Source organism: Thermobia domestica, chromosome 15, assembly GCF_964235325.1.
Source record: "Thermobia domestica chromosome 15, izTheDome1.hap1.1, whole genome shotgun sequence".
NCBI lineage: Eukaryota > Metazoa > Arthropoda > Insecta > Zygentoma > Lepismatidae > Thermobia > Thermobia domestica.
Window position 1 is genome coordinate 154297871 of NC_137468.1, and position 17510 is coordinate 154315380.

The window sequence follows — 17510 nt, forward strand, 5'->3', positions numbered from 1 at the left end:
TCCAAAAGAACATGAGCAATTTGCAGAAAAAGGCGTATACACATACTAGATAGAAAATTAAGGAATACGGGTTTTTCCTTTTGTGTGAAAAAACGGTTGCAGGGGGAACAGCGGCCCCCATTTAAATATCTCCAAAAATAATGACAAAGGCCAAATTCGACAAAAGGGTACAAGCGATTCCGAAGAAACTATGCATGCAGATACTAGACTTAAAAGTAAGAAATACGTATTTTATCGTTTCTGCGGGAAAAAGGTTTGAAGGGGCCTAAGCCCCTCCCGAATTATTTTCAAGAAAGCTTGAAATCTCCAAAAGGACAGGAATAATTTGCAGAAAAAGGCGTATGTACATACTAGATATACAAGTAAAATATATGTATTTGCTATTTCCTCCGGAAAAAACTGTTGCAAAGAGAGCCACATCCTCACCAAATTCATCCAAATAGTTTACAAAAGTCACAATCCACAAATAATCACAAACAATTCGGATGAAAGTATATAGGCATTTGTTAGACGTGCAATGAAGAAATACATATTGCAAGTACTGTCCACCACTTTATAACACAGACCAACAGTCTCTTCAAGCACAATATCTTACGCAACAAATGTGTCACAATAATGATATTCCACCAAAAAAAAAAAAAAAAGCTTTAAACAAAGTGATATCTTACACCAACCGCAACGAATCACAGCAACCTGTCCACAAATGTCACATGTCGGGATGTGATTCGTGGAAAAGGAGAACTCTGCTGGGGTCTGAAATTGTGCCGGTTTTGGCTGTTGTATAGCCAATGTGATATCGCGCGTATTTGATGACATCTTTGTATCTTGGAGAGGAGAATTGATTGTCAGAGATTGTAGTTTGATTATGTTATCCCGTAGATGCAAATTAATATCAGACTGTTGTAAGATAACAGTGTCCGAAAAGCGGCGCACAAATGTCTACCACAAGCGAAAAAGTACACATCTAGTGGTTGCAGCTTCCAAGTTAAACCTTGAGGTATTGTAAATAGCACAGTATTTTTCTCTTCCGGTTCAATGGAGTGTAGGGTATTTTCACAATGTCCACTCCAAGCGTCCAATAGAAAAACTGTTTGACGCTGTGTTGTAGGAAAATACACGTGCTCTAGCCAACGACGATAAAGTTCCTTTGTGAGTTTTCCTGATTTTGAGGCGGAAAAATATACTTTACGGGGGCGAAACACAGTGTTGTGCACGCGTGGGCCGAACTCACCAGTTGGCTCCTTCAGAACAATGAGTAATGGTGCTAGCAAAGCACCATCGGCAGAGATGGTCGGTTGTATTGTGTAACTGTGTGTTGTCGCACTCATGGATTGGACAACTGTTTCCACTTTCTTCATTCCCTGAGCAGCCAAGGTTCGACCGCCATGCATTTCTAGTTGGAAACCACTTTGATCGGAGTTGTACACATTACCTGGGCCGAATTGGATAATATGGTGTTTTACATTGTCAATAAAGGCATTTACGGTTCTCAATATGTCCTCTTTAGCTTCAGACATATGTGTCGTAGATATAAATTTCGTCACCTTTCGCGATACGATTTTGTGTGTTGTTTTAAACTCCCACAGCCAGGTATTTGATGCCTTAAATGATGGAAGGTGAAATCTATTGCTGGCCTGCAGAGCCCATCATCGTAGATCAACATCGTGTACTGGAAAGTGTGCCTTACGAGCGTCTTGGAATTGCCGAAGAACGTATTGAGATACCTGAAATATCTTATCCTTCCGTGTTCCTCCACCAATGACTTGCTTTTCCCAGCGTTCTAGCTGCTGCCTTGAGGTTACCTTTCTAAATTTTGCTTGTACGGATCGAAGGGATAGCGGTCTTTTAATACCACTTCTCCAGTAGTTGACTGCCTTTTGTTTGTATGCAAAGGTGATGTCTGCTTGACCATGTATGGTTGTGCCGCCATCGCACTCTTCTATGTCGTCATCCACAGGAGAATATTGGGCGGTATTCTCTTCCCTGTCGTCCTATATCACTTCAAAAGCAACAAACAGTAAATGCAGAATGTTAGCGGAATTCATGCTGGATTTCTTTTCTTTAACACGCTGATGGAACAACGAATTTATATCACACACATATGAGTATCTGACGCAATGTACTTAACTTTGTGATTACTTATTATGTACACAAGGTAGATATTGATATCTCATTTTGCACGTGTGGCTCATTATATTAAAGTGTTCTCTTGTGGCATTCATGTATCATTATCACAAGTAAACAAGTTATTGCACAAGCCAAGGGCCAGATAAGTATAATTGCACACCGCCTTGTCAATTATTGGTCATATGTTTTGCACACACAGATAAAATTACTATCACTCGAACTTATCATATGCATCAATGAGCATGACCACCTCGTAGGCTTGCTACTGCAAGATAACATTATACATATTCCATAATACAGTTTGATATCTTCTGCTGCCCAGTTATATGCACTCAACCTTTGAAACCGTTCTTCAGAATACATATCTTTCGCATTGTTTGTTCAGTAAATGACACTAACAGTTTCCTGTCTGTGAGACTAACATGTAAGGTATTCGTACGTCGTTTCAGAAGTTCTTTCTTTTACGTGTAGTTTTTCCATGAGTGGGACATATACATTGGCTCGTAATAGAAAAATATACGGGCCCCAGAAATATATGTTGGTTATGTGAAATATGTGTTGGAAATTTCTGCAAATTGTTTTTGAGGTTTTGGAGATTTAGAGCGATTTGGAAAATATTTCGGAAGCGGCTTACTCCCCTTCAAAGAGTTTTTCCGCACAAAAGAAAAATACGTATTTCTTACTTTTAAGTCTAGTATCTGCATGCATAGTTTCCTCAGAATCGCTTGTACCCTTTTGTCGAATTTGGCCTTTGTCATTACTTTTTGAGACATTTAAATGGGGGCCGTTGTTCCCCTGCAACCGTTTTTCCACACAAAAGGAAAAACCCGTATTCCTTAATTTTCTGTCTAGTATGTGTATACGCCTTTTTCTGCAAATTGCTCATGTTATTTTGGAGATTTCAAGCTTTTTTGAAAATATTTCGGGAGGGGCTTAGGCCCCTTCAAACCATTTTTCCGCAGAAACGAAACAACACGTGTTCCTTACTTTTAAGTCTAGTGCCTGCATGCGTAGTTTCCTTGGAATCGCTTGTGCCGTTTTTTTAATTTGGCCTTTGTCATTATTTTTGGAGATATTTGAATAGAGGCCGTTCCCTTCCCTGCAACCATTTCCTCACACAAAAGAAATATCCCATATTCCTTATTTTTCTATCTAGTATGTGTATACGCCTTTTTCTGCAAATTGCTCATGTTCTTTTGGAGATTTCAAGCTTTTTTGAAAATACTTCGGAAGGGGCTTAGGCCCTTTCAAACCGTTTTTTCGCAGAAACGAAAAAATACGGGTGACTTTATTTTGTATCTAGTATCTACCTGCAAAATTTCGTTGAAATCGGCGTGCAACACTTTACGGATGTTCCTTGTAAGTTATATCCGGTCCACAATAGCTCGGACAGTTGGGACTCCACTATATTTAGTTTTGCAGGTGACAGTTTCGTTGACACTAGTTATGCAAGAAGTCATGATTATGGTTATTAGAGTTTTTTTTTCATTTTGTTTGTTCTATTTTTATTTAATTTATTTTGTGTAATAATGTTTAACTTCTCAAATTTACACTTACATTGAGGTGAACTAAGTTGTTTCTAGTATATTGTAGGCCATTTCTTCATAAACACAAAACGAAATTGTATTTCATTCAAAGTTTTCAAAGTTGGCAGCGGTGGCTCAGTGGTATAGCGTTCACCTCTGGTGCATGGGATTCTTGGTTCGATCCCAGCTGGTGCCAAGTGAACTTTGTGATGGATAAACACCATGTGCGTGGGCTTCCTCGGGGTTCTCCCACTTTCTTCATTCCACCATTTCATTCATTTCTCATCATTACCGTCTCTTTTAGCCTAGCCTGCATAAAAGTGGGACGTAAAACTTAAACATTTAAGTATAGAAATATGTTGCTTGGCATTTAATATAAAGTATATTTATTTATTTATTTTTAAAAGTGACAGTTTCGTTGATACTTATTCTGTAAGGAGGCATGTGGTTATAGTTATTAGAGTTCTTTTTATTGTGTTTTGTTTTATTTTGATTTATTTTGTTTCATGTAACAATGCTTAAATTTGCTCTTGCATTGAGGTGAACTAAGTTGTTGCTAGTGTAGTGCAGTCCATTTCTTAATATAAACACAAGAAGAAATTGAATTCCGTTTGAAGTTTTCAAAAAGAGCCGCGGTGGCTCAGTGGTAGAGCGTTCATCTCTGGTACTTGGGATCCCGGGTTCGAGCACAACTCGCGCTAAGTGAACTGTGTGGTGGACAAACACCGTGTGCGTGGGTTTTCTCGGAGTTCTCCCGTTTCCTCCCACTTTCTTCATTCAGCCATTTCATTCATTTCTTATCATTGCCGTCTCCTTTAGCCTAGCCGGCATAAAAGTGAGACGTAAAACTTAAAGATTTCATTTTTTCATTTCAAAGTTTTAGAAACGTAAATAGCACTATTCGTGGAAACTATGAATCCATAAAATCAGTTTTCCTATATTGTAGGATATTCTTATTATAAACTACCCGAAATGTCAATTTCTCACACGGGAAAAAAATAATTTTATGTAAAATAGTTATAAGTGAAGGAATGAATGAAATAAAGAATCAAGAGCCCAGGCGTTCTGACGTGCAAAGGGAAGAATACAATTTATCCAGTCTGAAAACAAAGAAATGAGTGAAAGTATAACAAAGAGCAACTGTCAATTCCCAAGTCAGCTGATATGACTTTTCTTGCCTAAACTCGGGTTTAACGGTAAGTAACGCAGAGAAACACATTCGGCGTTCCTTTCCGTGTCCATTTCCAGGCCAGCTGACATGGGTGAGGAAAGTAAGATTTATCGGATTTGAAAATAAAGAAATGAGTGTAATAAATAACAAAGAGCAACATTCCTAGGCCAGCTGACATGCACTGGAACAATAAGGGTTTCGAAAGTTGAATATATAGAAGTAAGTGAAATAAATAAATAACGAATAGCAACGCCTTAGGTGTTGCCCTGTCGATTCTCATACTGACTTACTTAATCGGTCCTCTTTTACCTTCAGGTATAGAGGTTTTACATAGAGCTTTCCATCTGGGACGATCTTTGGCAAGGATTTTTGCTTCATTTATTCCCAATCCTCTTTCTTTCAGAATTTTTTCGTATCATTTCTTCCCATGTTTGCCTGTGTCTTCCTTTCGGTCTCCTTCCATCTGGTCTAGCCTGCCACACCTTTTTCGGTATCCTCTCTTCTCCCATACGGTAAACATGTCCGAACCATCGTAGTTGTGTCGTGTCTGTTTGGTGTTTTAAAGGCTCTACTTTTAGTCCGTTCTAATAGTTTGACTCCTCACCCTGTCTCTCTTTGTTTTTCCCTCTATTTTTCTTAAATATTTCATTTCACTTACCTGTAATTTACTGCGATGTTTGGTTGTCAGCGGCCATGACTCATCCGTATGTTAGTGTTGGTATGTACGTTGTTTTATATACAGTTAACTTTGTTGACTTCGATATCTCTTTTCTACCTATAAAGTTTCTGTTTAGGGCATGAGCGCCCGCAGGACTTTTTCCAAGGGGGAGGCAAGACATATACACACACACACACACACACACACACATATATATATATATATATATATATATATATATATATCAGGGCCAAAATTTCCGGTCGCCAGGTTGCTAATGGCGACTAGAAATGTAGAGCTGGTGACCAGTGTTCAGTAGAAATTGTTTCTACCTAAATTCACAGGACTGCGCAGTTTCTGTTTCGCACGAAAATAATTGTCACTGGATGAGAGAAAACACCGAATGTGAAGTCTTCACAACGAACATAGAAAATGAAGTCACAAGGTTGTAATTCGCCCTTCCTTTCCTGCCCTCAGAGTGTCTTAGCTTTGTTTTCTCCACTGACGTTGAATCAGACACTGAAAAAGATTTACAATGAAAACTTGATTACGAGTGCAGTTTTACCTGTGAGTATGCTTCATGTGAGAGATGCTTCGGCAGTCTCAGCGTTAAGACTGCCTACAGGAATTCACTGAAGACCGACACTGATTGATTTGCTGACAATTTCCATCAATAATCTTTCACTTAAGGACTTTGATCCGAGAACAGTGTTTCTTCCAGATATGTTTTTGGGGGGGCGGCACTCTCCCCCGGAACTCTGAGAGTGTTCCCCTGGAGAAGACCAAAATAATATGTCTATAATATAATAATAAATAGAATAGAACTAGCAGTGCCCTCCCGGAATAATAAGTGTGTCTCCCGGAACATTGTTTCTGAAAGAAACACTGTCCGAGAACTCAATCGACAACTGATACGTCAGTGCAGATAGAGAAAGAGCGTTACACAAACGTGATATTTTAAATATATTTTTGAATATGTATATGAATTGTCCAATTCAGAATTGATTATCCTGAATCTACTTATCTGGTTTTGAAATTTTATGCCCTGATGTAAATCTCTTTCCTTGTCAAACCAAAGAATGCCTTGGGAAGGGAGAGGGGACCTTTCATACTTTGTACGTGATAGATACTGACGACCATCATTTTTGGATTGGCGAGTGCGTCTGACTTTGAAATTTTGCACCCTGCATATATTCCACTCTCCCTCACGCAATCACCTTAAGAGACGTGTGCGCATAACCCTTCATATCCAACTGAACATTTATTTTAGCAGATAGTGTAACTTCGCGTTTGCAAAATAAACAACGAAGGGCAAAATTATCTTTTCAACTCAACTGACGGATACTATCATTCAAAATACTTTGCCATTGCATCCATCAGGCTGAATATAGTCATTACAGAAAAAAAATGTAAAACATCACACGGGGAAGGGAGTAGGTTAAAATCTTGGGGATGGGCTCGACTAAATTTTGTTACTCCTAATCATTTATTTGAATGTTGATTTTAAAAGCAAACTTTTGTCACCAGAAAAGCCAATAAATGTTAACCTCTTTCCAAAATCCAGGGAGGGGCAATGGCCCCCTCTTGCCCCCCTCTGTGGGCGCCCATGGTTTAGGTCATGGTATAGTCTTCCTGTTGCTGCAATTCTATTGTTTATTTCTTCGTCAATTTTTCCATCATTCCTAATTAGGTCTCCTAAATATTTGAAATACGTTACTTGTTCTAAGTCTTCACCTGCTAACTTTATTGTATGGTTTTGTGTTTCTCTACTTATTACCATAGTTTTTGTTTTGTTTACGCTGATTTTCATACTCCTTTTTCAAAGTTCATTCTTCCATATATTTACCGTTGTGTTGTAAATCATTTTTCGTTTTAGCCACTAGGACCAAATCGTCTGCAAATGCCAATTCTGATATCTGTATCTGTTTCATGTGCCAATTTCCTACAGTAAGGAATTTTGTCTTTTTCTTTGTTGTTTTCATAATATCGTCCATTAAAATTATAAATAGCAGAGGGCTTAGTATACAGCCTTGTCTTATTCCTGTTGTTGTTGTAGAACTCGTCGCTTCTGGTGTTACATGTTCGTATATAATTTTTGCAGTTCCTGTAAAAACTTTGTATTGTATATATTAGGTTTTCTTTAACCTTTCTTTCCCGAGGAACTTCCCATATTGCATTCCAAGGTACTCTGTCGAAAGCTTTTTCCAGATCGATGAAACACAAATGCACTTTTTTTTTTTTTTTTTTTTTTTTTTTTTTTTTTTTTTTTTTTTTTGACAGCCTTCTCTGATATCTGCCTTAAAGTAAATATTGCATTTTGGATGCTGCGATTTGACCTGAAGCCACACTGGTTCTCTTTTAGTTGATGTTGTCTCTGTCTGTTTTCCAAGATTCTTGCATATTTTTCCTGGTACACTCAGTAGTAATATACATATGTGGTTATTACGTAGTCTGTTGTCTCTTTTCTTGTAAATAGGAATAACAGCAATTCTTCAATCCCTGGGAGTCTTCTTGTATTTCCAAGCTAGACAGATTGTATGTAATACTAATTGGTTTCCTGCTTCTCCCATGTATCTGATCATTTCTGGCGTTGTCATGACATGTCCTGCTGCTTTCCCAATTTTTAACTTCTTTATGGCTTGTGAACAGGTCTTCTCGGGCTAGCAGCCAGGTAAATACTGTCATATCTTGCGACGTTTCGAGATAACAGTATTTACCTGGCTGCTAGCCCGAGAAGACTTATTCACAATACGTCGCCAGGAAAGCTTCGATAGATTCTTTATGGCTTGTTGCAATTCTTGTTTCGTAATCGTATTTTCATCATTTTCCGGTTCCAAATTTGAATTCTGTGTTAACGAATTGTCCCCAAAAACTATGAATTCGATGCTAAGAACTTGGACTTAAACGGTATCTGGAGGTCACTGTTCATCTCAGTGACTCAGAAAACTATGTAGTCGATACCAATATCGGTCGTTTTTGATTAATTTTACATACCAGTCTCTTACCACTCACTAGAGGTGTCTCATTTCCTCGACTAAACTTAAGCTTCAATGTTGTTGGAACTGTCATTACTCAGCTAAGCGATCCTGGAAACTATGGATTCGACACGTAATATCAGTCGTTTTCAATTATTTGTACATTATACTTCTTTCATTTCCTCTAGGAGTACTAATAGGGGCTGAACTTGATCTGATCGATCTAAACTAATAGCATCATGAGTGTCACTGTTCATCTCAGCGACTTCGAAAACTGTGTATTCGACACTAATATCGGTTATTCTTTTAGTAGTTTTACATATTGCCACCGTCTTAACTCCCTTGGAACTGGTAGAGGTGTCTTACCTCCACAGTTTTTTCTTTCTTTTTTTTTCAGATTGTAATTCATATGTGTACCAAGTTCGGTTGAAATTGCTGTTGGCGTTCCGAAGTTATGCTGGAACGTATGTATGTATATTATAAAGGATGCCTGAGAAGTCCATAACTAGGTAACTATTTCTAGGAAGGAGTATGCGAATTTAAATGAAATGTTTAGAATATCAAAGGAGACGCCCTAAGTCAACGGAATCGTAGCAGTTCGGCATGATCGTTCTCTATATCCAAGCAGAGTTGCCATCTCTGCGCGGTGCTTCTGAACACACGCTGCAACCTTGTACGCATCGATGCCTAAATGCGTTCATCCAGGTACGCCGGATACCTAATCTTCACTTTATATACCTGTACGACGCAATGCAATCAGTATTTCGCTATTTATTTTTATAGCTAAGCAACTTGTCTCCAGTTAATTATGACGTCAGGAAATTGGATTACTATTTTCACCATGATAATACCAATACGTTGAAACTGTTAGCTACTTTGTTCCAGTGTTCTCTTCTTATCTTCCAAATATCGCCAATCTTTCATTTTCGTTATTTCGAGTACAATCCAAAGAACTGTACTTCATTTGTGCATTAAAACATTAAACTGAAAATATTTTATTGTCAGTTAACTATAATAGCGACAATAAGTAGTTTGACAAACGTATTTTCGCCCCTTAGGGAGCGCATATTGTGTTTCTCTGTTCAGCTAGCTTAGCTATGATCTGTCTGCAGTGGCACGCGTCTGTGTAAACATATGTGTCAGGAATCGGCAAACAATGGTGAGTAAAAAGCTAAAACCATCACTTTGGTCGGTCAAAAAGTATTTTGACGCTGTAGTTTATCACCGGGAAAAATACCATTCACGTATGGTTTACATCAAATAATATTTGTTTACATTAAATTGTGTTTTGTTTTGACTAAGAATGCAACATGCGAAAGTCAAGGAGTACTCGAGTAAGTTCAAAAATACGGTAGTCGGTGTCTTACAGAGTGGCAAGTCTTAGGCACAGGATGTTAAGGAGTTTGGTCTGTCCAGGCAAATTGTAAATATTTGCAATAAGAAAGAATGATCAACAGCAACTACAGACAATAAACAAAGACTCGGCATACCCAGTAAAATCACTTTCCTGACTTAAGATGTCATACGGAAGATGTCGAAGGCTTATCCGAAGAGGACTGCTGTTGATAACGGAGAGCTGCGTGAGTTTACAACGTTAAAATCTCAAACAGTGCCGTAAAACTGATCCTTAGACAGTCGAATCTTCATGGCCGTCGCCCAAGGAAAAAACCTTTAATATCTGCAAAGAATAGGAAGGCCTGATTTGCGTTGCCAAAGCTGAACAGTGGTCGCGTGTACTCTGGAGAGATGAAAGTAAGTTCAATGTATTTTCTTACGATGGGATTAGATATGCTCGATGATCAATCAATGCGAGAAATGTTCGGTACCAAGTACCCACTGATAAGCATGGCGGCGGGGACGTCATGGTGTTGGAATGCTTCTCCCGTTCGAGTGTTTGTTCGCTGGTGCGTGTTGAAGGAACTATGGATCGTTTCCAATATTGTGACATTCTGAAAACGCACATGCTGTCTCATAGCAAAGATAAAATGGGACGAAAGTAGACTTTTCAGCAGCACAATGATCTGAAGGACACTTCTGTTCATGTCAGATACTTTTTGGAAAACAAAAAGATGAGGATGCTTATGTGGCCTAACCAAAGCCCAGACGTAAATCTGATCAAACATCTGTGGGAAGAACTAGACCGTAGGCTGAAGCTACGAAACTTTTCCAGTCGGAATTAATTATTGCATTGTTTGATCCAAAAATGGGGAAAATTGCCCTTGAGCCGCTTGGCTGTTCTCGTTGGCTCCAGCCATCATACGGCAGTAATTAGGGCAAGAGGTTACGCAACCAAGTATTAATTGTCACTTGTAATTATTCACATTGTTTAGATAAATTATTCCGAACCAAGCCCAGTTCCCAAAACCTTTTCAGTTATATAGCGTTATATACTGACATTTGTCAAAATACAGTATTTTTGTACAAATGCCTGTGATTTTGCCAGTTATGCAAGAAAATCTTCCTTATTTGTCATAATAGCGTATTTAGTACTGTTACTCAAGTGCCATTGCAGTTGAGAAGTATTTTGTTTTAAAAAGTTTATGTTCTCATGACCATGTGTTTGTCAAAATACTTATTGTCGCTGCTGTACATAGTAATATGTACACTCATGTCCAACATTATTGTCGCATGTCTATAAATATGTTGTTTTAGGAATATAATTTGATAGCGAATTCGCCCGGTATTTCTTATAATGTTAGTATGTGTATAATCGGCAAAGACATGTATGTGGAAAATTTCATATCAAAAGAGCAGTAAATAAGGACAATAAAACAAAAATAAAACCTTCTTGTTCATTTAACAACATTTTGTTTTGCTCATTCTAATTTTCGTATTTATAATTCTTTTCTTATGAAAGTTACCAGAAATATACATTTCCCGATTATACACATCGTATCAGTGTTTAAAGTAACCTGCAAAATCATTATCAAATTATATTCTTACAAGAAAACAGTTATAGATATGCGACAATCATTTTGGACATGAGTGTACATACGAGATATTTCATAAGTGAACACATTAAAGAAAAATTATAAGCAATTTTTAATGGTCCATCAAGTCATATTTATAATAGCATGCTTTTCAAACCTTTTCAGGTACCTGTGTGTAACAAGTTGATAGACATGTCAATTTTGTTGCGAGAAATAGCCGAGAAATCAGTAATTCGAGAAGTTCCGGGCATTAAGAGGGCCTTTATTTACGTGAATCAAGATACAAATCGTCTGATGCTGAAAACAGACGGACTGAACTTGGAGGTATGCATTACAATCATAATTTTGATACTTTAGATGTAAGTTTGTTCAATCAGTATCCAGATTTACACGGCTTGTTTTGTTCACATTGGAACTAGAATTGTTAAATTAGGGTAAGAATATAAATTAAATTGCTTCACAGACGAATTTTAGTTCTTTTTATATTAGCTGTAGCATGATTTTGAGGTAATATTCTAATTCATATACTTTCCTGAAAAGAATATGTAATTACTTAACTTAGTTTTTAAAACTAGGATGCTTCAGGATGTAATTTTGTAAGAATTTCTGATAGAAAGTAATAAATGAAGTTTTGTTGTCCTTGTATTTTTTCCTTTCCGTAGAATAAATGTTACATTCAATGTGCTATGAAAGTCGGTGAAGACTATGAAAAGTTATTTAAGTGGTTAGTAAGATAAAGCGTTTTATAAATGAAATCCTATTTTCACAATTGGAAAGAAAATATGCATACTAAAAATGTAAGAGAAAATTGTGTTAAAATAAACGCATGTTTATTTTAAATAACAATACCAAGTACCAATTTCGTATCTCCCTAAACGAAGCGGATTCCGAGATGTGGACACCTTACTATTGGAAAGTCATTTAGAAGGGATGAAATTGGAGTTAGAATAAAATTCTTTAAGTTTGTTTTGGAATCCCTTAAATTTAGAGACATAATATTTGGTATTTGATAGTCGTTTAATAGTCTGATGGTCATTAAAAATAATTAAACACGTGTTTATGCGTTGCTTACATTTAAAGAAATTAAATTTGGTATTTATACTTTTATATTTAGAAATTATTAAGTACATGGTTCAGCATTTTTGAAATAAGATGTCCATGTCTCGGAATTCCTTAAGTATGGAGAAAGAGAGAGAAAGATATGGATGCCTAATGGAACTCGTGCCATCATTTTCAATTGCTCGGTCCGACAGAAGTTTGTCGATAATGTATGAAGTGTGATACAAACAGCCACAAACATGAGGGTATAAATTCGTTAAATTTTATTGTTCCCGTGCGAAGAACTGGGACTTCAGGTAGTAGATGAACTGTATATAAAACGGAAATAAGGAGTGAAAAATTCTGATAATCATAAAATCTAAGACCCCATGGATACATCATATCCTGTATAAATCATAGATAAAACCATTGAAGGAACGATGACTCGCTAAGGTTTTCATAGCGAGATTTAAAGTTAAAATCAAATTGAAAAGTAATCACATAGTAGTTATCAATGTGTGCATGTTAACGCACTAATTTATTTATATGTAAAATATTGTTGCATATGTGGTGCGTGCTGGGCTTTTATGAGGTGGTATGTACTTCTGACTAAGCCTAAGTATGACGAAGAGAAACGTTGCAATTAGAATAAAAGAATATATCAGAGACTCTAAAGACAAGAATCAGACATTTTCAGGGCTATGAAAACATCCAAGTGAGTCTAAGCATTCCATAAAACAAACCAGCATTTTGCACAAAACTTCGTCGCTTATAGAAAGACAAGTATACAAACCCTTCTTCATCAAGACAAAGATTTCTAAAATAAACCTGGATAAGGGTAGCCTAGACAAGCGATGGGGCTACATCATAAAATACAGCATGTAATAAAATCTTATATCTACTGTTACTGCACCGTAATTTCCATAGTATTCGAGTTAGTGCACTTCATAAAACATGCAGCTAGTTTAATGTGAATGGATATGGAAGCACTGTTGTTTCAAAAAAGGCAGATGGTGGACACCACATGCACATTATAAATTGTTCCGTGAACAATTTTCCAACTCTCGGAAGAGGTACAAAGAGATAATAATTTACTTAATTTCGACCTTAAGCTCTGAAGTTATTATTTTTCTCAACACAAGAAGAAAAACATGGATTAAGAAGCGGTTCAAGAAATGATCTGGAGAATAACACTACATGAAGAAGCAAACAGTTGGGTTTGCGAAATATGATAGAAAAATAATACCTCTTGACACATACGCAGGTGTAACACCGTATTTGCATTTTTATATGCATACTAATCACTTCGTTAGTATTAATGTTTTCACTTTTGGTAGAGTTGAACTCATGCCAATTGTTTCACCTTACCAATTGCTCAGAGCCACCAAATGCCTATCTCGTCTGTAATAGCATGAAAACTTTTCCACGGTGTTACTGAGGAGTTCATACGAACATGATGTTGGTCGGTGCCCACGAGACTCATTTTCCAATACTGTGTCTCTGGAACAAAATGTAACAAACCAACGGCAAATGATGCATTCATTCGCTATTCCTGGCCATAATACATTCTTACATTTTATTCAATTTAATTTAATTTAATTTATTTATTTATTTATTGTTTTTCGGCTCGCTGTACAGAATGTCCCAGTTTGAATTCATGAAGAATAGTCACTCACATTTGTGCGTTCTAAATGGTACAGTTTCATATGACTGTTCAACAACTCACTACTTCCTGACTGTCTAGGTGCCCTGTCTGTTTACTAGACGTATACAGAGTTTGTGACGTGAAACGTAGGACTTCAATCCGTTCGTGTTTTATATTACTGAGGCGAGTTTCCTTTATATATTTCATTCGCACAAATTTAATGTTTATTGTGTATACATTTTTTTTTTTACTGCCTCTGTATTTCTATTAATTTATTTTCTCATTTTTTCTTCCTCATTATCTGTATACTTACATTTGTCTTGATAATGCTAACAGTAAAGTAGTGAAAGTTCGACGATTTTGGGTAAATCAAATATCTTAGTACACGTGGTAAAAGAACAAGGTTGATTGTTGTTTTGTTTGTTCATAAATAAAATGTGTTCTTTTGTATTTTAGTATATAACTGATGTAAAGAGTATGAAATTTGCTGTACACATTCTGATTATTTCTTATCCATTGCAGAGTCTTGTAAACTATAATCACCTTCTGGATATAAACAAGATTTATACGAATGATATCCATGCTATGTGTGAAAAGTACGGTATAGAGGCTGCAAGGAACGTGCTAGTTAAGGTAAAGAACATATTTATGTAGTATAATATAGTATAGTGTATGGTATAGTATAGTGTAGTACAGACTGTTTACGAGGACCGTCCAAAAAGTAAAAAACGATTGCACATCACGAGCGGTGCCGACCCCCTACCACTGCAACCGCATGCGCGTCAGCTCATTCCTTCATCTCAATGTGAGCTGAGTCGTAATGCTGTGCGGTCACACTACTTGTATGTGCAGCAATTCAAAATGCCGGCGCCAATCGAAAATTCCACCAAATGTAAACTACGGAGTGTCATTCGTTTTATGAACGCGCAAAATGTTAAGCTTATTGAAATTTATAGGCAAATAAAGAATGTTATGGTGATAGTGCAATGACCGAGTCATCAGTGAAGAAATGGTGCATTATATTTAATCAAGGAAGTACCAGCGTGCATGATGCAAATCGGAGTGGGAAGCCATCTTTGGTCTTTAAACATTCTTGATGAAGCCTACTTGCAACCGTGACTTGGCACCAAGTGATTTTCACTGATTCCCGAAATTTAAGGAATTTGTGGGTGGAAAACAGTTCGCAAATGATGAGAAACTCAAGCAAGGAGTGACAGCCTGGGTCAAATCTGGCTGCAGATGAGTATAACACTGGCATTGAAAAACTGGTCTCACGTTATAACAAGTGTCTTAAAAACTATGGCGATTTTACCTAGGTATTAAGAATGTTCGATGATCTCGGTCCGATTCCTTCTGTTTTGTCTAAAACATTACGGATGTTCCTGATTCGGAATTGAAATACGCTTGTTCCGGAAACGAAACAAATACATTATTTATTCCATAATTTCAAACTTCAGAGTTACTTGATCATGATATTCCGAATAGCTTAAAACTTCCAAATAATGTGAAATGAAATCTTTGGTCGTCGTACGTCTCACGCTTAAGTCCTGCAAATTAATGGAAATGAATGTTTGGGCAAGAATTGTTGGAATGGAAATATGGAAGGAAACGGGAAAACCTTGAGAAAACCCACAAACACAATCATGTTTTACACGGACTCCACGGATTAGGATTGAAACCATAAACAATTCACAGCAGGAATGAGTTTCTGAAACTTGTAAGTATTCTGTTTTAGTAAAATAGTTGCTTCGAAGATGTCATTTTCATATCCATTACTATAAGAGGTTTAGACAATATAAACTGTTTTACCCAGTAGTATTTTGAAAATACCAGGGTCGATTGATTTAAATCACGATTGAAATCAAGATTTAAATCACTTGATTTTTTAGAATAAAAATCGTTGATTAAAATCAAATTCCGAAATAAATTAATTTTAAATTAAAATAAGTAAAATCCCGTTTCTGTACTGTTATTTCAATTATGGAAGATAATAGTAATCATAATACAATGAGACTCAAATGTGTGTACTGTCCAGTATGAAAACGAGTGTCATGCAGAGAATGATTAGGGAAATCTCGTTGTGAAAGGATAACGGATTAATCCTGCTTTCTTCTCTTCGTAACATAGAGCTTGTAAATCGTTAACTACTCCAACAGGGAAATCACCATCGGCGCTTAAAACGAAAATTCTTTTGTATGCGCATGTGTTTGTTCTCAGAAAATAGGGACGTACGTAGAGTGTTCGATTTCCTTTTCGATTGTTTTCTTTTGTTTAGATTTCATAATTTTAGGCGAAATTTATGTATTTTATATGTATTTCGTGCCGCAAGGTAGTTCCGATTTTTTAAAAAATATGCCTCTGCCAAATATCAGTAACTTTTGTGAAAAAATATGTCATGTTGATAAATGTTGCTGTACTTTTTCCTTAATGCTTAAGAAATATTGTTTGGGATTGAAATAGTTAACGATTGGTGATCAATTCAAAATTAAACCCCAATACTTTCACTTAAATGGCATAATTAACATTTAATACAAATGCCTAAGTTTTCTCTTCACTTCGCTGTTTGTATTAAACGAGGAGAAAGATGTGATTTAAATAAAAAAAATTAACGAAAATGATTTAAAAAAAAAAATCATGATTTTTTCCACCCTAGAAAATACTAATACAGTATGTTACAAAATAGGATATTTTCATTATTGCAGTGTCAGTATATAAAAATGGTTAGATCTGCAGTATTTGCTAGAGATACTGTTCTTAGAAATTATGTAGTAAAATCATGTGTTTCATGGTTTAGTGCACGTTGCACATTATAATCCAACGTCCATTATCCTACTGGCAAAAGCTACCCGTCCCTCTTAAAAAAAAAAAAAAAAAAAAAAAAAAAAAAAAAAAAAAAAAAACTAATAGAAAGATTACTTTAAACAGGTGGTCTTATTATCGAATTTAACTCATCCAGATATGAAAAATTAGTCAATTTTATTTTATATTAGCGTCTATTACCCTCCTTCCTGGGTTAAAATAAGAAAAAAAATAGCAATATATTCCGTTAGTCAGTCACATTTTACTATTATTGAAGTGCTCTCTGATATTGATTATTTTCGATCGTTTTTATGTATCTTCTCCCTTCTCTCCCAAGTTGCGGGGCTAAATTTAGATTTAAACGGCATCGAAAGTGTCACTGTTCATCTCAGCAACCCCGAAAACTATGGAGTCGACAGAAATATCGGTCATTTTCGATCATTTTTATATATCTCCCCATCGCCCAAGTTGCGGGGCTGAATTTGGATTTAAACGGCATCGAAATGTCACTGCTCATTTCAGCGACACCGAAAACTATGGATTTGACCCAAATATCAGTCATGGGTATCATTTATATATATATATATATATATATATTTCCCCCTCTCTCCTCTAAGTTTCACCGTCAAAGTGAATGGTTA

The 17510-nt window shown here is 36.4% G+C and overlaps 1 protein-coding gene across 3 annotated transcripts in view; it reads left to right on the forward strand.

Moving 5' to 3' along the window:
- The window catches only part of LOC145671309 (DNA-directed RNA polymerase I subunit RPA1-like), a 267751-nt gene that overhangs the window by 227929 nt on the left and 22312 nt on the right, over positions 1 to 17510 (forward strand). For 2 of the 3 annotated variants that reach the window (XM_081740284.1, XM_081740283.1), the window contains 2 exons: positions 11553 to 11711; positions 14593 to 14703. In XM_081740284.1, the coding sequence (XP_081596410.1) occupies positions 11553 to 11711; positions 14593 to 14703 (270 nt within the window). Of the gene's footprint in view, positions 1 to 8854; positions 8967 to 11552; positions 11712 to 14592; positions 14704 to 17510 lie in introns of those variants that run through there. The other variant, XR_014128501.1, reaches the window with a different exon arrangement.